General features: G+C 31.5%; 1 protein-coding gene across 2 annotated transcripts in view; it reads left to right on the forward strand.

The window, feature by feature from the left end:
* The window catches only part of SLCO4C1 (solute carrier organic anion transporter family member 4C1), a 52,335-nt gene extending 27,479 nt beyond the window's left edge, over window positions 1-24,856 (forward strand). Inside the window, exons 3-13 of one of the 2 annotated variants that reach the window (XM_016141413.2) lie at window positions 1,358-1,540; window positions 2,900-2,996; window positions 4,424-4,545; window positions 5,701-5,816; window positions 7,875-8,019; window positions 8,414-8,609; window positions 13,257-13,410; window positions 16,920-17,107; window positions 18,443-18,507; window positions 20,088-20,225; window positions 21,628-24,856. In XM_016141413.2, the coding sequence (XP_015996899.1) occupies window positions 1,358-1,540; window positions 2,900-2,996; window positions 4,424-4,545; window positions 5,701-5,816; window positions 7,875-8,019; window positions 8,414-8,609; window positions 13,257-13,410; window positions 16,920-17,107; window positions 18,443-18,507; window positions 20,088-20,225; window positions 21,628-21,788 (1,565 nt within the window). In that variant the 3' untranslated portion in view covers window positions 21,789-24,856. Of the gene's footprint in view, window positions 1-1,357; window positions 1,541-2,899; window positions 2,997-4,423; window positions 4,546-5,700; window positions 5,817-7,874; window positions 8,020-8,413; window positions 8,610-13,256; window positions 13,411-16,919; window positions 17,108-18,442; window positions 18,541-18,662; window positions 19,005-20,087; window positions 20,226-21,627 lie in introns of those variants that run through there. The other variant, XM_036225836.1, reaches the window with a different exon arrangement.
* Window positions 24,857-25,348: the final 492 nt, after the last annotated feature.

Here is a 25,348-nt window from a genome sequence, read left to right on the forward strand (position 1 = left end):
GGGGTTATTACTTTCGTCTAAGTTACATGGGAGAGCATAAAGGGGATGCAGAGTTTTGTTTTTCTCATATATTCTTCTCTGTCATTTAAAAGTATGATTCAACCGCATGGATTATTTCCTCGGGGAAAAACAACAAACACCAAAACCCCACAGAATACTCATATTAATTAGATGTCTACCAAATTACTACAAAAAGATATTTACCTATTATAAAAAAAGAAATAGGAAAAAATGATAAACCAAGAAATACATGTATGTTGATTTGCGCAATGTATCAAATAATGAGATTGTTGGTCTTATCTACTGCCTCCAGGAGATTGAATTGAATATTGCAATTCAAATGTTTGACATGGCCAAGTAGGTAACCAAATAATGCAGACCTAGCCCAGTTATAAATACAAATTATCTGCCAAAATATCCATCAACCTTTTATAACATGAATATATGCAATATTATAAGGTATAGTTTGAATTAGAAATGTTAAAAAATACATTTTTGTGGATAAAATTTGCACCTGGAAATTTGATGGTCATGAACCAGTTAAAGAATCTTTAGATTGGTGCTTTGGGTGCCTTAATTATTTCACCAATGAGGAAATATAAGTCTTGCTCTTATGTTAAGGAAATGAAAATAGAATTAGCTGATGAGGCCATTGTTATAATGCAAATTCCTGGATACTACACCAGATTCAAAGGGCTGGGAATATATTTTTTAAAAACATATTTTGTTCATTGAAATTATCAGATGAGTTTAGGAAACAGGGATTTACTATAATGTGCAGGGTTTGAATGTGATTTTTACAATTTTTCCTTTGATAATATTCAAAAGAATATCTTATATTGCTCTAAAAAAATTAAATTAATAAAATAGTTTGAACTATAAAAAAGAACTAGACATAACTTCCGAATTTTACTGCTTTGTGGTAAACATTGAGAATTACTGTTCGGGCCAAAGTATCTTAGTATACAAGATGTTGATTGTAAATTCAGTATGATGGGCATATTGTATTTATGACTTGGAAAAATAAAGGCTATTTTTTTCATCCTTTAATCTGAAAACGATCATTTCCTGGCACTACTTGCTTCAATTGTGTTTACATTAATTTACCTGAAAACTTGTTAATTTTGATTCTTAAATTATTGTTTCTCAATGTCATTCTACATTTACTAGATTTTAACGTGATAATATTTCATAAATTTTCTTCAGTAACATGTATTTTAAAATCGTTAAATATAATCAAAGTGAGGTGATTGTAAGAAATAAGGTTATGTTAGGCAAGTATAATTTGTAAAGATAAGTATTTGAATTATTAACTACATTTCTGCATATACACAATTTCATTTTTTTCCCTCTTAAGATACTTGCTTAGCAACAGGAAATAGAACCGGTTGTACCTCTTCAAGTTCTTCACTTTCTAACTACTTATACATCTTCATCTTGGGACAACTATTGCTGGGAACAGGAGGAACTCCTCTCTACACCCTGGGAACTGCCTTTATCGATGATTCCCTGCCCACACACAAATCTTCTCTCTATATAGGTAAGTTTGCTCTGTAATATAAATATCTCAGTATCATTTCATCTTAATGCTTATATAATTTATAAGAAAAGCATAATACATGCTTATTAAAAAAAAGTTAGTCATAAGTTCATGGATGTTTCCATGAGATAAATGCAATATTATTTTTTTTAATTTAACTATTTACTGACACATTATGTCCTTCAGTTGAGTTCAGTTGTGAATTTTGTTGACATCCTGCTCTATTTCCTGTTCTGGGCACGCCAGACCTGGAAGTGCCATCCAAGCAGTAGACTGTCTAGATTGCTTTAATTCCAGGCTAATTTACACAAGACGTGGAGATTGAACTCTGCCATTCTATGTGACACTACATCCTACTTACTAGTGTCAACAAAAGCAACCACAAAGTGGTACTCAGAAACTCTGTGGCGTTTTCCATTTCAGATTAACTCTTTTGAGGTATTAATTCAGTTTTTTTTCCTTTTCGATCTAATTTTTGGTAGCATAAGTTTCTCTTAAATTCCTTCTCTCATGTCCTAAAAGTTAGAGCTAACTAGACTATGCATGACCCTAGAGCCAATTAATGTGTTTTTTTATTTGTGCATGGGTGTTCACTTTATCAATTTATTATTCTAATGTAGGGGACTGTCTTAGCCCATTCCGACCACTGTAACAGAATACCATAGACTGGTTGGCTTATAAACAACGGAAATTTATTTCTTACAGTCCTGGAGTTTCAGAAATCCAAGATCGGGGTGCCCATAGATTCAGAGTCTGTTGAGGGCTTAATATCAAAAAATTAGAAGTCTTTATATATGGTGAATTTTTAAATACCTGAGAGAAACAAAATCCATTTAATTCTGTAAAACTGTGAGATTCGCTAAGAACAGGTGTTTAATCATTTACTTGTAAGAAATAGGCTAATGACCAGATCCCGGTTTTTGTCAGCTGCTGTAGTGCGAAATGAAGAATGCTGCTGGAGTGTGTTCAGAGTGTAAAAGGCTTATTATTCCACATTGTTTTCTTCCATAAGAATTGTAAACAATAATTATTATCACCGCCTGAGAAGGATAATAGTAGATGTACCACCCCTGCTGCCAGTTAACATAATGCAACTTTCCATGGATTTATAATGATTGGATTTATTGCAATTATTATTACAGTGTAGCAATTTTTAGATTATATATTTTAAGCTTCTGGACTCTATAAATGATCCCATTCAAATGGTATTTTTTAATGAAAATATGTATAATTTTCATGTAATTTGAATCATTTCAATTTTTTGTGCAGTAAAATATTTGTCTTTCTTTACTATATTTTTAGACATTCAACACAAAGTTGTACAGATGACCATTTTCCATGTCTTTGTTGTTCTTCTAGGAATTGGCTATTCCATGTCAATATTAGGCCCTGCTATTGGCTATGTGTTGGGAGGACAGCTGTTAACCATGTACATTGATGTTGGTTTGGGACAAAGGCAAGGCAATATCTCTTTTTATTTTACTTCAGTTTATTTCATTTTAATAATATTAACATCATAGACAGAACATTTTTATCATATTTCCCCAATATAGCAGGAGGGAATTTACAAGAAACCAAACCGAATACAAACAATTTTTACATAATATTTTGGTTGTGTTACTTCATGAATTTTTATCACACCATCTCTTAGCATAACGTATTTATTCATAAATAAGGATGTTTAATAGTTACCTGGTAAAATTTTTTAAAATATTAATATAAGGCCCCATGCAGTGTTCAAAAAGAAAAATGTAATTAAAAGTTCGTGCTTTTAGTCGATTTAGCTGGTGGTAGGTAGCTTGAAGAGTCTCAAGTGTCTATGATTCTCAGACTAAGTTCTATAGTAGCTCTGAAAATGTCATAGAGATCACAACTGTGTAGTTTTAATAACTGCAAGAATGAAGGATAGTAATAGGTAATGTTTGTTTATCCCATACTATGTTCTAGACAACATAGATTTCTTTTTGTGTGTGTGTGTTATTTTATCTTACATGCTATTTTTATTTAATCCTCTTGATAATTCTGTAAGGTAGTTGATACAGCTTGGTAGGTGGCCAAGGCATGCATCAAAGTAGCTATCTTTAACTCCAAAATCCCCCTCTTAATTACTGAATTATCTTTTCCTTTTCCTGATTTGAGAAGTTAGTGACCTTTGGTAAGGCCATATTTTCTCCTTATACCACTGGGAATCATAACTACACAATCCTTGTATAGTAAATACACAGTCATTGCATGTATTTGATTTGTCCTTTGTACTGTTAGTATTAGATTTGTAGGTTAATCTTTTAGAGACTATAAAAAAGGTATGTAGGGGAAGCACTTGAAGCAGATAGCTGGATTTTCAGAAAGGACATTTTAATTTCAGTGGAGAATTACATGTAGGAGCGATGTGTTTTGGGGAAGAGTATTTGATATAAAAATATGAAAACCATTATAAAAAACTTAATAAGTTACTTTAAGAATTTTACATTTAAATGAATGCTATACAATTGAAGTATAGCGTATGGGCTTTTAACAAAGATCAATGATTTGCTGTGAGATATATTTAATATAGTAGAGAAGAAAAACAGCCAAAGTTAGATAAAGAATGTTAAGAAATTCTACATATGCTTTCAAATATTCAACATACTGATATTTACTATTAAATATTTTAAATTTCTATGTCTTATTTGCCATTTTGAAATACTTTGCAAACCATTTGCCTGCTATCTGTTGTCTGATTCATCATAATGGCTCCACTTAAAATTTTGGATACTTTAATAATATCTTCTATATGTGCCTTTGAGTTACAAAGTATATAATTATCATATAATTAACACAATTGAGTTTTAATCAACAAGATAGAGTTAGTTGACTTTGACTTTTCATTTTCCTGTCATACAGCACTGGTATCACTGAGGATGATCCACGATGGCTGGGAGCGTGGTGGATTGGATTTCTTCTGGCTTGGCTCTTTGCTTGGTCTTTGATAATACCATTTTCTTGCTTTCCAAAACATTTACCAGGTAAATATATTTTCTTTAAAGCCAGGGAGTTGTATTTCAATTCCAGGACAAATATTGCTTTCTCTATGATTGATAAGAAACCTAGAAAATTACTGTTTTATAGAATCTTACTTGTCTGCCTATGCAAACTTTTGAATATCTGTCTTTATTTTAGGAAATATTGTAGAAATCTTAATATTTATGTTTTTTCTTTTATTTTCGATTAATAACCAATAAAACTACACATATCCACCTCTTTACTATATACTTACTAAATTTGTTTCTTATGTGTTATCTGGAATTCTGCTTTATTTATATATGTAAGATATATTTAAAACTATGAGTTGGCAATTATTTGTTGCTGAAAGTACAAATACTCCCCCCCCCATTTTCACCAAAGTCATTTTGTAACATACTCATTTTTCACTGTATTTCAGTGCTAGTCAGTCTGTCCAAAAAAGAAAAGATTAATAGAAAAGAATATCCATTTCTTTCTTTGTGAGATTTTGCTTCTATAATTATTTAGTTCAAATATATATCTACAGAAGTATTCTTCACTAGGCTTAAGATATTTAGTTGTTTCTATTATATGAAACAGGATAGATGATTAACTTTTGGAAATGGGCAAAAGAAATGTTGGCAGAGTAGAAGTAGGTGGGCACATTGATTTCTTTCTACCCTGGGCCATCCAACTTATGACTCCATATATTGACTGTTTTCTCATATTTATTCACAATACCATCATTAAAAATCAAAGGGACCTGGAAATAGATTGTAAGTATTGTTTCATCTGCAAAGTATGTTAGAATTAAAGAGAGTAAGAGAAAAAAGCCTCAAATATACTCTGTTTAATGTATAAAGGATGAGAAAGAGAACCATATGAAAGGAGGAAAAAATTTAAGAGACTTTAAAGAGTAAATGTGTGATTGGAGCAAAACTGTCTCATCTTAATTTTTAGACAGGTTGGAACTTCCTTAGCTAATGGCAATAATATTAGCTCTTAGGACCACAAGATTATAGACATAGATATTTGCATAATTTTGTTGACAAAGAGAGGAACTGGCTTCTTATATTATAGAATTTATATACTTGTAGAAGTGTGTGACAATTGAAAAGCAAGCATTTTAAAAAGTGAAGCATGAAATGAAAGGGTAATTACATTTACTATCTTTTTAGGTACAGCAGAAATTCAGGATGGAAAAATTTCCCAGACTCATCAGAGTAATGGTTCCTTGCAATACACAGATGCGAATTTTGGAAAAAGTTTTAAAGATTTTCCAGCTGCTCTAAAGGTAAAATAACATTGTTCATAACCTACCTACCCTCTCCCTCCCCCCTGGACATGCATATGTAGAAATATGTATATATTACATATATACATTAACACGTATATATACACATACAGGTATTTCCATAATGCATTCTTATTTGCTAATTTACTATTATTCTAGCTCTTGCAAACAACTCTTCAGATTTAATTTTATTCTGCTTTGACTAAATGAAAACTACACCAAAGAAGAATGGTTGAAAGAACATGAGTTATCTTATTGGCAGTATCATTTTTGGTGCTTCCTCTTTAGCATTATAGCCCATTATTCCATGCCATTTCCCTTATGTAACAGATAAGTCAGTTATCGCTAAATTGTAAATATATATTTGAGAATGCCAAACCAATATTTTTTCCTTGCGAAAGAAGTAGCAATTAGTGGTTACTTGGTTTGATTGTGAGGTAGTAGAAACAAAAGTGTTCTGTTCCGTTGAACTCAGCAAAGTGTTCTTTATATTTAGCATCAAAGTTTCGTACCTAAAGGAGTTTATAATTTTACCTTACATTCAAGATTTGAAATGATTTATTTTCATTAATGTTTCTTCTCCTAAATGAAAACCTTACAATCTTTTTACTCCATTCCATCTCACCTTTCAACATTGTCTCTTCCTCTCACATAAGCACATTTTTGTGTTTTGCTGAGGTTGCTTATAATTTTTAATTCTAACTCCTATTATTTTATTTATACTAGTTATATATTTATACTATTATAATAGTTCTGTTCTATTTCATATATTTCTATTTAATTTATTTTAAAGATTCTTGTTTGTGTTGCTATCAAGAGCCATTACTTGCCACTGCTTTATTTATCCTTACGTTCTCATGCTTCAGGGTCTCAATTCTGATTCATATTTCTATGGATACAGCATTTTATCGCTAGTTTTCCGCAGATAAGATACCATCGAAGAACCCTTGAATAGCAGAATATTTCTGACTGAACTTCGGGATACCCTTTTAATCCCAGTAGTCTGTGGATATTGTTTTGCACTCTTCTAGTTAAATAAGTTGCACTTGAGAAGTTCCTTGTTAATGTGATTCTTACTTATTCTTCCATATGCAAATTTGTAAATTTTTTCATTTATCTTTGTTCGATTTGGGGAAATTTACTAGGTCATGCCTAAGTATATGTCTTTTTTCATTAATTACTGCTAAGAATCCATTATCTCTTTCAATCTGAAGACTTAAATATTTTGTACTATTATTTTTTTAAATTATTTCATGTCTTAATTCAAGTACTTTTTCTTCTTTTGTTACTATTATTATTCTGTTAGAATATTTGACTGTGACTTCTAAATTTCTTATCTTGCTCCTTTGTGACTCGTGTGCGTGTGTGTGTATGTGTCTTACTTTGTTTTATGAAGTTTTTTTTTTCTCTTACATTTAATATTCCAGAACTATACTTTGGTTTTCACTTTATGGTTAAGTATATTAAAATAACCTCTGTACCCTTCTGATAGATTAATAAGATTCTGAGAGTCCAGCAACATAGACACCTATTTAAAATTGCTTAACTCTCTGCCTGTCTGAGGTTCTTAACTACTGAATTCTTTACTCATGGAACAATACTACCAGTTTGATACTTAAAGACCATTCTCACCTGTGCTCACAGTCAAGTTCTTCATTAACTGGGCATTGGAATGCAGAACATAGTAAAAAAAAAAAAAAATCAAATAAGGGGTAGATATATTGTATGGAGATTTAAAGTAGGACTGGAGAAGGGAGACTTTCCAAGTGGGGTTTTACCTCCCTTCCCTGGTCTCACATATGATATAGGTATAGTCACCCCACTGAGGAATCACCTGTCAATTCTCTAGGTGCTCCACAGATAAATTTTCTCAACATTGTGTACATAAGCTTTTAACAATCCATATTTATGTTTTTGTGCTGGAGAAAAAGCTGAAATCTTACAGATAATTATGTTGTGTTTATTAAAAATTTACCATTTCATTATGCTACCACTTTAATGCTGCATTTTGCAGTATTATCATAGTTATTCATTCGGTGAACTGTATTTTTTCTTTAGAATTTGATGAGGAATACTGTCTTTATGTGTTTAGTTATATCGACCTCTTCAGAAGCCTTAGTTACTACTGGATTTGCTACATTTTTACCTAAATTTATAGAAAATCAATTTGGATTGTCGTCCAGTTTTGCAGCTACCCTTGGAGGTAAAATATTTTCTTGGTTCTTACTTAATCTGGTGATTTTATTGTACAACATTGAATGTTTATTTGAATAGCATATAATTTTGGATAATGCACTTCTTGAAATAGAAACTTTATACTGATTTTGATAACGTTTCTGATTTTCTGACATTAAACCATCTATTGTATAAACTTAAGAGATATAGCTAAAGAGAATATATTAATCTCACTATTCAAAACATTAATTTTATTAATCTCTACTTAATATAACTAAGTCATTTGTATGTTTCTAAAAACACAAGTGCCTTTATATGTTAAAACCAATTCGGTGCTTGTTTTTCATGTTTTTCAATTGTTCGTACGATTTATTGAGTATATTTGTATGTTTTCTCACTGTCTATATCTTCTTTCTCATTAGGGGCTGTTTTAATTCCTGGAGCTGCCCTTGGTCAGATTTTAGGTGGTATTCTTGTGTCAAAATTCAAAATGACATGTAAAAACACAATGAAGTTTGCTTTGCTCACATCTTTAATTGCACTTGTGCTGAGTTTTGTATTTGTTTATACCAGCTGTGAAAACGAGCCATTTGCTGGTGTGTCTGAATCATATAATGGGTAAATACATTTTAATGCTTTTCGATATTAATATCAGAATAATAAATTGTGTGTTTCCAAATGTATGATACAATGAAGAGTGTTTTTTTTTTTTTAATTGAAAGGCTTTTTCCTATGTAAGAATATGTAGCTTGTTGTTGTTTTTAGTTTAAGTAGTGACATCTTCTTAAAAGTTGGGTATTTATTCAGATAGCAGTTAAGGAGCAGCTGTTCAGTATTGAGTACTATGCTCAGGGATATAAAGATTAATAATAGCAGAATTATTTGCCCTAAAGAGATTCACATCTTAGGAAGAATTTCACATCATATTTTCCTATTGATTTAATTTTTTTAAAATGGACACGACTCCCCATGATGAAGTTCTCATATTAAGAGGCTTGAAAATGGGCCGGGAGAGAAATTAAAATGAAGTTAGTCCTAGGTGATACTAACTCTTTTATCTGCTTTAGAAGATGTTTACTGTATAGAGGTAAATGACTTCTGACCTATAAATATGTTTCTACCTATAACTGGTTCGACTGTTTTTTGTTTTGCTTTGAAATTGTAAGCCCTGAGTAGGGGGTAAGGCACTGTAATTGTTTACTTACCTGTGTTTGAGGCTGTTGACGGAGATGGTACTCCAGGCCAAGCACTCCATAATTTTGTATAATATGGCATTCGGGTAGCCTAAATTAAATAAATTGTGGAAAAGTTTGCCAATAACAGTTATTACGATTTGTAGTTGCTGTTCACGTCTGTCATTCTTTTATATTAACGAAATGCTAAGCATTCTAAAGCAGTGCTTAGTTCAGCTCCATTACATTTATTCAACATTTGTTAACTGCTTCGCCTGGCAGAACTTTATGGCAAAAATTTATACTCTAAAGAAGTTTACAGTAGAGCAGGAGAGATTGGGAAACAAAGCAGTGAGTGAACAATGCATTAGGTAATGAGAGATATACAAAGGGCAATGGATTTCAAAAGGAGAGCTTTTCAATTTCCTTTGACTAGATTCAAGAAAGCCTTCATGGCCTAAGGGAAAAATGGGGTTTAGATATTCTTTAAGGATGAAAAGAGTTTTGAGAGATATTGATTTGAAAAGAGCGAAGTATATAGGGAATTTGTTAAAGCCAAAGCATAAATGCTGGAAAGTGAAGTCTAGGTTCAGGGACCAGTTGGAATGGGACTTAGGTCCTGTGTCTGGAAACAGCAGGAAAACATTGGGAAATGTTGAAAGGTAGGTAGAAGTAAATTGGGCAGACCTGACTTTCACACATATAAATGTGACCCAAACCTTTCCCAAGAAACCACTTTTTTTAATGTTCCTTTTAGAAGAACAGAAAGTGCTGAATAGTTTAACACTAGTTTGCCACCTTGACAAACAAATAATTTAGATGTGAATCCATCTGGTTTTTTCTCCCTTAAACAAGAGTTACTCCCAGATAAGCTGTCCGTAGTCTAATCAGAAGGGAAGTGAAGTGAGATGGTGTCAGTTTGAGGTGCATGTGGGGGTTGGTCATCAAGATATATCAAGAGCTAGGACATAAAGGTAGTGCTTAATGTATTCTTAGCGATGGAAAAAAAACCAGTGGATATACACACAAACATATGCACTGTGTGTGTGTGTGCATGTAAGTAAATACAGAGATAGACTTTGATGTCACAAAGGAGGTTCGACATCGTAAGATTGTTTTTTTCCTTGTGGCCCCAAATTCTTAATTTTAGCTCTGTACCCTGCATTTTAAAATCTCCATATCATGCACAGCTTAGTCAAAATAGCCTCATCCAAGAAACATGTCTGTATATAAGGAAATATATATGAAAGAACAGACCAAGAAGTTCAAGAAATACCACATTAGTGAGTAGAGAGAGAAGGGGTTGTGAAGATGTAGGGTTGCTAGTGTAGTGGTGCAGAGAGTCTTTGCCCTTTGCCCGACAAGCACTCGTGCGTTAACAAGCTTTCATGGCTGTGAATGATGAATCAGGATTTTTGATAAGTTCATTTAAAGCCCTATTTAACAGTATATCCAAAAAGCTTAAGATCAATAATACTGATTATTTCAGGGGATATTTTTAGTATTCATAATATTTTAAATGAATTCATTATTAAATGTTTAATGGGCAGAACACTAAATTCAATTGAAAGGCGATTGTCTAAGTATATTCCTACAAATCTATTAATTACTAAAAATTTCCTATTGTCCTCATGTTGCCTTAACATAATCTATGGGATTATTGGGTCTTTTGCTAGTGTTGATAATGATGATTTGTGTCTTACTTTACACTTAGAATATGAAATACGATAGTAAGTACACATAGTATTTTTTCTCTATCCAACCTATAGATGGACTTATATTGCTTATCTGATTAACTCCTTAAAGAGGCGTATCTATCAAGCTGTTGCCATAGGATTAGGAAATCTTTGCTTATTCTAGAGGAGTAATTAAAGAATAATAGTTTGCATTCATATAAGAAATTAACATTTAAATTCTATTTGTGATAAATGTATTTCTCACATATACATATATGTGTGTTTATACACCCAGGTATATATTTTTAAATGTTCAAAAAATTTTGAAATTCAAAGTATTTTACATATTTAAAAATTAATATGCATATATTAAAGCAATTTAATAAACTTGGGAAACACTGGCTATTATTCTAACAAGTTTCTCTTTTACTTCATAAAGTAAAACTGTATATAATACATAGGCTAAAGTGACCCACCCTTGATAAGGAATATATGCTATATTTCTTTTTTCTACTGTAGTTTGCATCAGACTGACTTAAACTTTCATGTTCTCAGTAATCATTTATCAATATTATGAGAATTATACATTGGAATATTTAAATTGAAAAATTATTGTGTAGAGACTATTTCTAGAGTTGCAGGAATAGTTTTTCTTTTGTCCTCTTATTTCTGTATTTATGTTGTAAACTAGTTGTTGGCAGAGACTGACTGTAATGATTGCTTTTGTGAATAGAATCATTCTTGATGAAGAAATCTAGCAACAGCCTGTGGAATAGATTAGAAGCCGAAGAGACTCTAGGCAGAGTGAAGAATTTCTTGAAATTTACTCTATAATCACCCTTTCCTTCACAGTCCCTGATTTGTTTCCAGTTTGTTTTATATCTTTAAATCTATTTTTTTCATGAACTTCTGTTCTCTCTTACTTTTTAAATATTGCCATTTTCCAACATAGCAGTTATTATCTTCTAATACTTATATAAATCACTTCATTTACTGTTTTTGACGCCTAGAGCAAAAAATTAGTTTCATGGTTAATGGGGATTTTTACCCTTCCTCTCCTTTTTTTTTCTTTTCTTCCTTTCTCCTCCCCGCTTCCTTCCTTTCTTTCTCAATCTCTATTTCTGTGCCTGTCTCTATCTCTATTTCTTTCTCTCTCTCTATCTCTGCCTCTAATCTCTTTATTTATTTTAGATATATTTCCACCACTTTGGGTCTAGCACGTAATTAGAGCTTACTATGTATTCATGAAATGAACGGACTCCCAAGATCTCTTTACCCTTCTCACTCTACATGGGTTGATCTTATATTCTACTTATTTTAGCTACATGTATATGTGAGTGAATATTAAGATAATCTAGCCCCAGGCCAAATTTCCTCACCAAATTTGAGACTCTTAATATCGATATGTATAAAATCATACCCATCATTTCTTTCCCCAAACTAGTTCTTTTTCTCCACCAAAATGCCTGACACACTAGGAGTTGCTCTTGACTCTTCCATCCTGTTTCCATCTTTAATTAGTCAAACACCAAATCTTACTTATTCTACAAACTATTTATCAATCTATTTGCTTTAATTAAATGTTCTATTTTACTTCTCCTATACATTATCATAATTTATTGTCTGGGATATTATAATTGGTCTCCTTCCTTCAAATTCATACTCTGTATAACTTGTAGGAATTTCTTTAAAATATGCTTTTGACAATGTCACTTTCCAGTCTAAAAATACTCTGATTACCTTTTCAAAATAAGTTAGAGCCCATTGTTTTTCACAAGGTCCTCTAAGCCCTCAGTGATCTAGACTCTTTTCTAACTTCATTTCCTACATTCTCTGCTTCAGACATCATTTATATTTCTTCATATGTAGAGTGCTATTTCTCACCTTTATCCCTTTGTACCAGCTTTTCTTAAGTACCACTCACCTTCCCCAGTTACCCAGCACATTCTTGCACATCCTTTAGGATTCATCTCAGGCTCCTGTCTAAACTGAATGGATGAATAAATAAGGGTTTGTAGAAGTATCTTTGGCAATGTCTAGAGACCATCAGAGGATGGTACTGGCGTCTAGTGGGTGGAGGCCAGGGATACTGCTAAACATCCAGTAATCCACGGAACCAGCCCCTAAAAAAGTCATTTGCTATCAAATGAGAAATTCTGTTTTATTTATTTACTCTGCTTATTTTTCTTATCACTGACAGACATTATATTATATAACTATTGTTTCTACTGCCTTTCTCTTCTTGCACAAGAAGTTAAGCTCTTTGTGAAAAGGCAGGCATTTTATTTGTTTTATTTGTTCGGTAATGATGTGTTGAATGACTGAATAAATGACTAAATGAAAAGATATAATAATGCTTCTGAACTGTTCACTAAAGGTTATAGATCATTTGCCCATTTTTCATTTCTTGTTGACAGAACGGGAGACCTGGGGAACTTGACGACTACTTGTAATGCCAATTGTAACTGTATGCGATCATATTACTATCCTGTCTGTGGAAGAGATGGAGTCCAATATTTTTCTCCCTGCTTTGCAGGTTGTAAAAATTCTGCTCCACAAAGACAGCCAAAGGTAATTTGTGTCTGCTGCTTTACTGTAATGAGGCACTATATTTGTATATTTATGAATGGCGTTCTTGATCCCTCTGATGGAGTTATGAGGGCTTGTTCTTTCCTTCCTGGCCCATCTCCTCCATTCAGCAGCCAGGCATAACATTTCAGTCAAGTAAGATGAATAAACTCTAGAGATCTGCTGCACAACATTGTACCTATAATCAATAATTATGTATTGTACCCTTAAAATTTGTTAAGAGGGTAGATCTCAAATTCAGTGTTTTTTCTTAATTAAAAAACAAGCAAACTGAAAAAGATTCTTCTTTTATACCTCAGGTGCAATTATTGTTGGAAAATCAATTTGGCAGTTATATACATTTTTATAATATCACTTCTATTGTAGTAGTGAAATATTATTTACTCTCTTACATTGTTTTATTTTTTCTCAAATATACTTCATGCTCCTTGAAGTCAGGTAACTTACTAAGTACAGTGTGTATAATAGAAGCATAAATATCTGTTGCCTTTATTTGATGCACCATGGATTCATTTAAAAGTGTCCAAATTGTTAACTTGTTCTCGAATACAAATTTACTTTTAATTCTGGATTAGAATGCATATTAGTTTATAGAGATATGATTTCTTTTTAATACAGTTAAATAGTTTAAGAGAATCTAATTTTATTATACTCTATCTACAATAAAGATTTCATCTTAGCTAAATTTAAGAACTTGGGAACAAATTGTTGATGTAAGAACATCCAAACCCACAGAGAATTTTTATAAGAGGTTATTTGAGCCAAACCGATTACATAAGCAGGGGAGCAAGATCTCAAATGCTTCAGAGAATAACTGTTTTGCAGCTTCTTTTATGCATTTGAAATTAGGAAGGGAAGATAAGGAAGATTGGATGGGGGCAGGGAAAGCGGAGTGAGGATTGGATTACAGGATAGTTAACAAGATCATGTGCTCTCTTGAGGGTCTTTAAGAAGTATTTCAAAGGTGCGTTAATCTAGATGCAAAGAAACAGTAGACAGAGCTTGCTTAAGGCAAAGATAAACCTTTTACTAATTACTAATAAGTTATATGCCTAGGGCATAACTGAGGTTACTTTCCATAGAACCCTTCCTGCCCCCTCCACAAAGTAATATTCACATTACAAATACTATGATACTGTATGATATGTTATGCATTAATAGATAATGCGAAAAAACTAAAAGGACCTGAGGGAAATATATACTATGATTAAGATGCCGCAATGAACAAGATGACAAAAGCATATTTGTAATATAGACTAGTGAAATGGCATTCTTTTTTCTATATAAAGATAAATTTAAGATTGCTGGAAAAGACTTCTGCATAATTAAGTAGAAATAGTTATTTGAAATCTATAAAATTACTTCATATTTCTTCTAATATGGATGTGTGTGTGTATGCGTGTGTGGTTATACACATTTATATATGTTTTGTGCATATATATGTACATATATACACACACACATATCTAGTGATTTTGTGTGTAATAAATACATTAAATATTTATCTCAACAGACTAGATTTGATCTTCTTGCTGGGGGTAAACCAGAATGTGAGAGATAATGTACATTTTTTCTTATTACCTAGCTTATAGATTTTAAAATGATCAAATAAGAACATTGAAAAATATGTTAGAAAAAATGTCATAGTAGACTTGGATGACATATGTGCAGTTTTAATACTTGGAATACAATTAATTAAATTAGTACTATAAAGTGACTATGAAAGTTATTAAAAGACATCAGGAAGATTGTTACGATTCCAAAACTGAAGGTTATCATACCTTCAAACCAGTGGACATCTGGGATTGCTTTAGTTTCGAAACAGGTTGAGAAGATTAGGTGTTTGTGTCTGTTATAAGGAGCATGATGTATATTATGGAATCAGACTGCCTGGAACATAACTAATCCGCTGAGAGATAAGATAGATAAGTAGGTAGCATTTTCCTGTATATAAAATGTGATCAGTAAGTGCTATTGACTAACTCTAATTAGAAGATCATGACAAGGAGTTACGTTATTGGAAGGGTTTTACTCGAATAATAGCATGCATAGATACAAATACTATCCTGCACAAGGAAACCAAAAATAAACACATAAGCAAGTAATAGTAAAAATCTAATACCCACAACACACTTAAAATTGTATTGGTTATTTTGATATGGTTAATTCGATATTTATATTTTTTACAAATACTATAATTGTTATTTGAAACAGTACATTGTTTTCTAGGGGTTGTTTAGGAAAAGCAATAATAAATATCTATGCACATTTGTTCACAGAAATACTGGTTTTGTATTTCACACCAGTGGCCCAAACTATAAAAACAGATGCTAACAGCTAACTATATTTAGGCAAATGGATACATTTTTTATGTAAGAGAATAGTAAAGTTTCATCAAGACAGATATTACTGTTCTTAAAAAATTTAAAGGCTACATTACTTCATTATTTAACATATCTGTTTGCCGAGGATAAAATAATCTGTTTTGGGGATGTCGTCCACATATTTGGGTGTCTTTAACCAGTACCAGTGGTCATAGAATACTTTTACCACCCAAAAAAGGTCTCTGGCCTTCAGAACAATAAGAGAGCCACTTCCTTTGACTTCAGCTCTGCTCTGACTTTCTTGGGGCCTTAAATATGTAAAAAGATTTGGTAAGGATGGAGTGGTGAGGTAAAAGGCCCTTAAAAAATAAATATGCCTAACCTTTAAATATGTAATTTTTCATACAAAACGTGGTTTTTTAACATGTTGCCTTCTAACATTTTGTATTATTAATTTTCATGTCTACATATGTGTATATATGTGTATCTATATTAAATAGTTAATATGTTACTTATATATAAAATAAATAGCCTCCTGGGTAATGTAATATCTTCTAGTTTTTGATAGTCATAAATATGGCATCTTAAGAGGGATAAAGTTTGCTTTTGGTAAAGCAATTCAAAAAGTTTAGAAATTATAGTAAAAAAGCTTAGTTGAAAGCAACATTTCTCCCCTAAACTCCTGTGACATATTAATTTTACTATAGCACTTGTTAAAATTATAGTGTTCTTTAAAACTAGTGTAAATAGAGAGATTGTCACTATGTGTCTTCTTTATATCCTATAATGGTAAAGAAGAAAATTAACAGAAGAAAATTAAAAGAAGAAAACTATTTGAACAATTATGGTCTATTCAGAGCAATCTAGAACGTGCACAATCATGTAATTGTTATCTTTTTGTTAATTTGTTTTATAAATCATGAGTCAATAATAGGTTTCAAGTTAAAGTAATGGACACAAAAGTCAAATGCAGATGATTCTACTTCGTAAATATGGCCCCTTGTTTTTCCTTGCTTACTTTCTTAGGGTTAATTACTCTTTCCTGGCATTATTTGTTGTGTATGGATTAAGTTGTGTGAGTGCCATATCTAGAGATCACCTAATTCACACTGATAAAACATGTCTTCAAGATAAGTACTTTCGGTATTTTTATGTCTAATATTCTAGATATATTACAACTGTTCCTGTATTGAAATGAAAACAGAAACACCTACTGCAGCAAGTTTTGGCTTTGAAGCTAAAGCTGGAAAATGTGAAACTCGATGTACAAATCTGCCCATATTCCTTGGCATTTTCTTTGCTGCAATTGTTTTTACCTTTATGGCTGGTACTCCTATAACTGTGTCCATCCTAAGGTATGTATTGTATTTTGAAATTTGCCATCCCTAAGGCAACATGTTGAGTGAAAAGAAAATGGAATCAAGGATTCATCTTGGTTTGTATTGACTATTGGTTCCAATACCAATTAAGCGCTTATAAGATCATTAGTTCTATGGCATTAGAAAAGCTACTTCATTGAACCCCAGAAGTATGAGGTTTAAGTGAACTCATGTATGTGAAAGTATCCCAACATTGCCCACCTGCTATATGCTTGATGTTAGTCTACTCCTTCATTTATGAGGCTTCAGTTTAAGCTGGAGATATGTTCATTTGTACTAATATGATGGAAATACAATGTAGTCCATATATATCAGAATCAGAATGACATGCATTCTACCTTATACAGTAGGTGCTGTGACAGTAAACCTTCCTGTGAACAGTGCTAGTAGATGATAAGCTGGCTGTCAACTGGTTTTCACAGTGTTTTGTGCTTTTAGTTGCTCTTCCTCTTCCTACACTGCTTTGTAAAAATATTTCCTATTTGCCCTTCCATAAGCTCATCAGCCTTTACATGTTTCTTAACAAACTCTAGCTTTTTTCCTCTTCAGTTTTTGTCCCTTGATACTCACTTACTACATTTTCACATCCTTTTTGACATAAAAAAGTTTTAGCGATTCTGTCAAAAAACATTAAATAGTCTGTTAACATTACTCTATGGAAATTTGGGTTATTTTAGAGAATAGGGAATATGCTTTTTAAAAATTCTAAATATTATTTATGTCACCTTTCAACTGCATATTTGTTTCTAAGGACTAGTTGATCTCTTTTAGCTCTCATCTAACTTTCTGGTGTGCCAACAGCATTGTATCATTCATATTTGATAGTTGTTATTTAAGGAATTATTGTTGAATCAAATTGAACTTCAACAACTGTTTTACAAATTTGTTTCAAATTTGTAGTCTTATCCCTTAGGTATGATTTCTCAAAGTTAGTAAGAGAGTAAAAAATTATTTGCTTGAGACTTAAGTCATGTGACATATGACTTATGTGACAGTCAAAAATAGATCTCGCTAATAAGTATCCTTTCTCCTTTACATTTGTTAAAATTCATACATACTCAGTATATTCGTTAAAATTTATTCAAATCTTTTTGGTGTCGTCTGTGGTATTTAGTTCAGATAACATTTTTCTTCCTTCATGATTCCAGAAAGGTTGAACTGTATATAAGCTGTTAAGAGTAATTTGTTTCTTTCATGTGAATAACATTTACTTTAATCTAGAAATGCTAATTTGGTATAAAAATGAATTTGTTCAAAGAGTGAGTATACTACACAACCATTTTTGGCCTCATGTGTGTTCAATATCTCCAGGTGTGTTAATCAAAGGCAACGATCTCTAGCATTGGGAACACAGTTTATGATGCTTCGATTATTAGGTATGCCATTGTTCTTACTTCATTGCTAACTTGGTTGTTTTGTTCATTAGTGTTATTAATTTGTTCACTTATGGTATATGCCAAGAAAATAATTAATTTAAATGTAGCGGAAAACTACATAATTATACTTAAAGAAAGCTGTTTTCTAGTATTTGGTTGTTTTGTTCATTAGTGTTATTAATTTGTTCACTTATGGTATATGCCAAGAAAATAATTAATTTAAATGTAGCGGAAAACTACATAATTATACTTAAAGAAAGCTGTTTTCTAGTATTTAAAATGTACTATTTGTATATCACTTAAGAAAATAATGACTTTACTTTTCACCCACCTGATTGGTTAGCTATTCTTTCTAATTCTGCTGCAAATATAACCTTAAAGAGTATATCCTATTTGTTTGAAATATATGATCATCAACACATTTCTAATGGAGCATAGTAAAATACACACTTTTTTCTATTATATAAAACCTATTACCAACATAAATTACAATAATATCTTATTTATAACTTCTATAATTCCTTTTCTCCCTGCATTTTTCTCCATTTGGGATACAATTATGTTACATTAGCAATGAAAATTAGTAAAGAACTGGCGTAAGAAAGAATTTATACCAGAAAGTTGTATAAGATTCCAGATGTAGAAAGGATAAGAAGACAGAAACATTATATCATACAGATAATTATGTGTGTATACTTTTACACATAATATTATGCACATCATACTAAGATCATTTTCAAAACCAAAAGCAGGAATATTAGCGATCACCTCCACCAACTTTCTCGTTTTTCAGATGAGTAAATTAAGGCCCTGAGAGATACAGGGATTTTCCCATAGTTATGCAATTGCTGGTGAAAATGGGAGTAGGGAAATATTCTCTTTTCTCTCAGTCCAGTGCTCTCTTGACTCAATCGTGCCACAGGTCAGGAAAGAACAGGCTGAAATCTTTGTCTAAGAAATACACCTTCGAATCATGTATTTAATTTGTAACAGTTGGACACTCCTTAGCAATGTGAAAGTTTAGTGCTCCTGCGTGTATTTGAGACAGCAGTACTCCTAGGCATGTTAGTATGAGTATGTGTGTGTGTACTTACACATGTGCATTCTCATGCATGCACATACATGTCAGCACATGTCCATATATGTATACACATGCCTATGTTAGTTTATATATATGCATACACATGTAACACATATTGTAGTTTAGCAGACATATTATTCATTGATAATTTATTTTGATTTTTTAAAAGTATAATAGCTAATTGCAAAGACATTTGTCAGATTAGAAAAGTAGCGAATTAAAATGTTTACTAAATGTTAATGCAATATATACCAGAGATTTGTATTAAAATAATTTTTTGAATTGATTCAAAATACATAATTATGTGTAATTATTTTAGAACGTTTTCTCTGTGTTTCTTTATATCCCTACTACTTGTACATGAACCGATTGGTTTCCAAATGGGCAGATTAATACCTATTCTTATTTTTATAAAACATATGTATAACCATGAATATAAAAATCTATAATTATAAACTGTAATCTTTACCCATGTATATTTCACATATAATTCTTCTAGGCTCAATACCTGGACCAATTATTTTTGGCGTCACAATAGACAGCACATGTATTCTCTGGGATATTAATGAATGTGGAATTAAAGGAGCTTGCTGGATTTATGATAATATCAAGATGGCACATATGCTAGTGGCCATAAGTAAGTAGTGACTTCTTGATAATTTTAGAGTAAATCGGTGATGTATCAGGAGAAAAAGAAACCTTAAATGGTTACTTACTTAGGTTTTGAGATGTTCAGTCGTGCTATTGGGCTATCATCCTGTGGTCCTGAAGCAGAGATCAGTTATCACAGCATGTTATGAAAGGCTTTACCTGGAGTCTGCAAGGCTTAGTCTAAAATAGAAGAGAATAACATTTTAGCTTTCACAACATCACATATTGTATAATTTTCTTTTAACAACTTTCCTCCAACTTTTTTGGGGAAGGCTAATAAAAACTAAAAGAGAATTCTAAGAAACTCTGGAATGATTGTCACCTAGGTGCCTGGGCTTTGGAAAGCACATAGAGCTGAGGTAGGGAAATGTTCTTTGGCTCTAAGGCACCTTATAAGAAATCTTTTTGTAGTTCAGAAGGTTAGTCTGATGTTTAACCCTTTTTGCCTTTGGCAGTCTATCTTGTTTAGTCTTTGTTAAGCCATAAATGAAAATTACGGAAGTAGAGCAGTGCATCTAGTGTAAGAGTAAGATAAAATTTAAAAACAACATAAGAAATTAGAATATTTAAAAACAGATAAATCTTAGATAAAAAATATAAAGTGTACAGCCGAGACCTTTGGATTTCGTTAACCAATGTCACCATAAAAAAAAAATTTACTAAAAAAGCTAAAATAAAATTTAAAATAAATAAATAGAGGAAGGAAAAAAGAAATCGTTTTCACCAAAGCCAGGTGGCAGTGCCACTAGGATATACCCCTGTCATCCTGCGTTGGTGGCCCATTGCTTCTGCACTGCTATCTACCTGCACAGGACTTTCTCCTTGTGATTATGGGGACTATTATGCTGTTATTTTAACATTCACCATTATTATAATTTAACATTTTTTTATATCCTAACAAAAGTGACTCCAAAGCTTTCTTATTTTTACAATTATTTTCTATCATGAACATGAAGATTCTATACCTTTATTTCAGGTTCAAGAATATTATAAGTTGTTTTCCTTTGTCATTGACTTTTAATTGCTTGCTATTAGATATGGTGTTGTCTAAATGAAGTTAGGAATAGAACATGGATTTATTCCATTCTATACAATATTTATTTTATAAGAATATACCATCATAACCAAGAATAGAATAATTATTGCACATTTTTATTGTTTAGAAAAAAACAAAGGCTAATTCATTGAAATGTATATAGATTTTTTTTATTGAAGAATATCATCTTTCTCCCTAAAGTTTTAAAAATTTAAAACACTGAAGTATAATGCCTATATATTCCTCTTTAAACTAGTAAATTTCTATTTGTGAAGAACTTCTCCATGAGAATTAATTTTTATAATAATTTATAAGGCCTAGATACATGATTTATTCTTCTTTTTATATTTAGGTGTTACTTGTAAAATTGTCACCATTTTCTTCAATGGGCTTGCAGTATTTTTGTATAAACCGCCACCGTTAGACACAGATGTGTTGTTTCAAAATCCGAATGCAGTTGGGACTGCTGTTTCAGTAGAATGTGACCCCACCAAAGCAGGAAATGAAGGGTGAAATAGAAAAAGAAGAGATCGTTTTACAGGTGGAAAATTGGCCTCCATTTGTAAGAATGCACATTGCCATTGCAGCATTATCTAATCAATATGGACAATCATTCTAAAATTGATGTTTTATAATTAAGTGTATTTTCTGTATATGTATGGACTCTTATTTATTTTTGTTTAAATGTAAGATACAGACCTGTGCCTTCAAGCCCACCAGAAGCCTCTTAAAACACACACACACACACACACACACACACACACACACACACACACACATTTCTCATCTAGATACGAAATACCCAACTAATAAACTAAACTAGAAAAAAAAAGCCAGTGATTAGTTAACTTGACTTTTTAAAAACAAAGTGTTGTTTCCATCCTTCTAACAACTTATTTTATTTTAATTATCATTTCAGTAGCTAGGGCTTGTTTAGAAAAGTTATGGTGTAAAATTAAACTAGTCAAATTTATGTGATGATTTTCAAAGACTATTATTGAAAAGCCTATGAATTTAAAACCAGCTAAATAATATTATTTTTAAAATTACATATACTAATCTGTCCTTTATCACAGAAAGTTACCCAACTATTAAAGTATATAGTGAATTCAGAAATATTAGCATTATATACACATATTTTCACTTTAACTCAAGAATTCCAGAGGGTAATTTGTTGTATTATTGATTTTTAACATTTTCCTCTAATGAATCTGTGATAGTGTTATTCAGTTACATGTCTTCTGGAGGAAAGTACCAGCTTCAATAAAGAAAATAACCAATTAGACACAAAAAGTTTTCTTTTTTTTCCCCCTCCAATGGCTTAGTTGTATTTTATTGGTTTTCTTTGAAAAAATTTCTTAATGCACTATTTATTGATCACTGTTTAGATACTCAGTACTTTAATTTCATTTTAAAAACTGATTACTTAGTACATTCCTTATAGCACCTGAAATAGCGCTTTGCCTGTAGAAGGTATGTATTATTGTTGTTTGTTTAAAACACACTCTATTCTTTAACTGATCCATTTATTTGAAAGGTAAAGTATTTCATATATTTGATAATGTTATAACGTTCCATTTATTCAGGTCAGACTTCGGCCAACTTTGTCTACTCAGCATGCAGAGGAAATAGATCAGTGAACATCAACAAAAATAACTTATACTTGGTCAGGAATTTTACTGATAAGAAAAGTGTTGATGTTCATACTCATTTGAAATTTTTGTTAAATAAGGTTACCAATTCAATCAGATTTCGAATCAGCTTTCCCTGAAATTAGCTTTTGTATAAGCACTGTGATCAGAATAACAAACTTAGTGTAATGGCCTGAAATCCAGGATCAGAAGCACTAGTAATTCAGAGTTTAAAAGATTTCATGGTAATCTGTGGCCAAAGATGAGTCAAGAAACTAGTAGCATTTATAAATTGAAATGCAATAAGGAATGAATTAGAGTTAGGCAACCAAGCATATTCTCATACTTTAAATATTAGAGAATTAGAGGAGCAGTGGGATCAAGAATGAGAGAGAGACCTACATAAACCAGGAACGTATAAACACTAGTTGTTAAATCCAGCTGGGTAGTCAAAAACTCAAGTATTTGGGAAGCAGGAAATTCATAGCAACCAAAGAGACAGTGCAGGGTAGGCAGGGGAACAAACATGTGGTACTTTGATTCAGAATCATTCTCCCCACCCAGCAAACACATTTTAAATGCTGCTTCCTTTTGGAGGAGCCAAGGCTAAAGGAGAGTTTAGGTTTTCTGTGTCCTATATGCGGAAATGGGGAATTGAAAAATTTTCTAGATATAAAATAATGGCAGATCCTGAGGAACTCATTGATAAAGATGTGAAACAACAGCAAGAGAGGAAACACAATAACTGAAAACATATTCATCTAAGTCCACTTAATTGAAAGAAATCACCCCATACATAGAAATAATTTAATGAACAAGTAACTAAATAGTTGGCATTTATAAAGAATTTTAGTTATTAAGGGTTTCATTGTATTCTGTGTACTCAATTTGATACATTTTTACATTGCTTCTTAATAATGATTAAAGTGAAAATAATTTTGGCACTTGAAGGAAGTCAGTCTTTTATTTATTATATATATATTTATAAAGAATACCTCCTTTTATAATATGGCAGTAAAGACACTACTGTAATTTATCAACATTGTTTATACTTTTGGATTCTCCTAAATTGAATGGGTTGTTATACTACTTGTAAAACAAAATTTTTCATAATATGTATTTTTCATAATTTATAATGATTTTTAACTTAGCTTGAATCTATAAGTCGACCTATGGTGATTTTTGTACATAATTGCATATATGTCTTAAGACTTTTATTTTAACATTTCTACTTTAATGCAAGAAATCCAAAAGTAGTAAATCCAAACTCATACATGGAAAGAACTATATACAATTGATTTAGCTATATAAATTGGAGGAAACTATAAATAAAATTTTAGCTCTATTTTTTTTTCAAGATTTTCTTTTGTAAACAATTATGCAAAATGTGTATACATGTCTTTTTAAAAAAAAATCAGACTGTACTGGATTGTTTTGAATGGTTAACCTTATTAAATGGTACAGATTTTAAAATACTATTTATCTGTTTATGAAAACATGCACACATGGTGGTTGGGAGAGGGAAAATCAGTGTATTTTTGAACTTGGTGAATGTAACTTAGTTAATCTGATGATTTCTGGTATCTCAGCAGATGAATTCAATATAAAGCCACATACATTATGAAATATGTACTAAAATTCTTCACAATAATCTCCATCTATGACAGATGGATATATAAGATTTATATGAGTAGGATACATGTTGCAGATGGCTGGCTGTGAAATATCTGACACTGCAAAAGTAATGTGTTTTGGAAAAGTTATATTTACTTCATCTTGAGTTGTCAAAATAGGATAGCATCCTTTAAACAGATCAGATTGGACAGCGATATGAGATGTGATGTCTTTTACCCCTCACTACAACACAGTCAGGCTCCTTCAGCATTTTTTGTACCCAAAACAATAAACATTAACTTACACATTAAATGTAAGCGATCAAAAATAAATAAAAGACATATTTTAAAAAACTGAATCTGTACATTGGATCAAAATATTTTAGTGTTTTAGCTAAAATTAATTTAGCTTCTAAAGATCATTCTCAAGAATTTACATCCTATTTTTAGATTTAACTTGTCTGACTTTGTTTTTAAACTTTATAATAATTTTATACTTTTAAAAAAATTGCAAAAATAGTACGAACAATTCCCCTATAATCTTTACTCAGTTTCCTCTAATGTTAACATTTTAAATATCCATAGAGCACTAATCTAATCCAAGAAAGTAGCATTGGAGAAATAGTTAATACCACATCCGCAAAAGGGCATGCATGGCAGAGTTATTTCCTATTATGGCAATATTAGTGTCTTTTTTTGAATGGTTGAACTCTGTATATTAAAATGGTGCATTTTACAATAAGTAAATTATACCCAATAGAATTGATTCATAAAGCAGAAGTGATAGAAACAATGTTAAAAACAAACAAACGAAAAATACATTGCTGGG

Source organism: Rousettus aegyptiacus, unplaced genomic scaffold, assembly GCF_014176215.1.
Source record: "Rousettus aegyptiacus isolate mRouAeg1 unplaced genomic scaffold, mRouAeg1.p scaffold_m13_p_8, whole genome shotgun sequence".
In the NCBI taxonomy this organism is placed as follows: domain Eukaryota; kingdom Metazoa; phylum Chordata; class Mammalia; order Chiroptera; family Pteropodidae; genus Rousettus; species Rousettus aegyptiacus.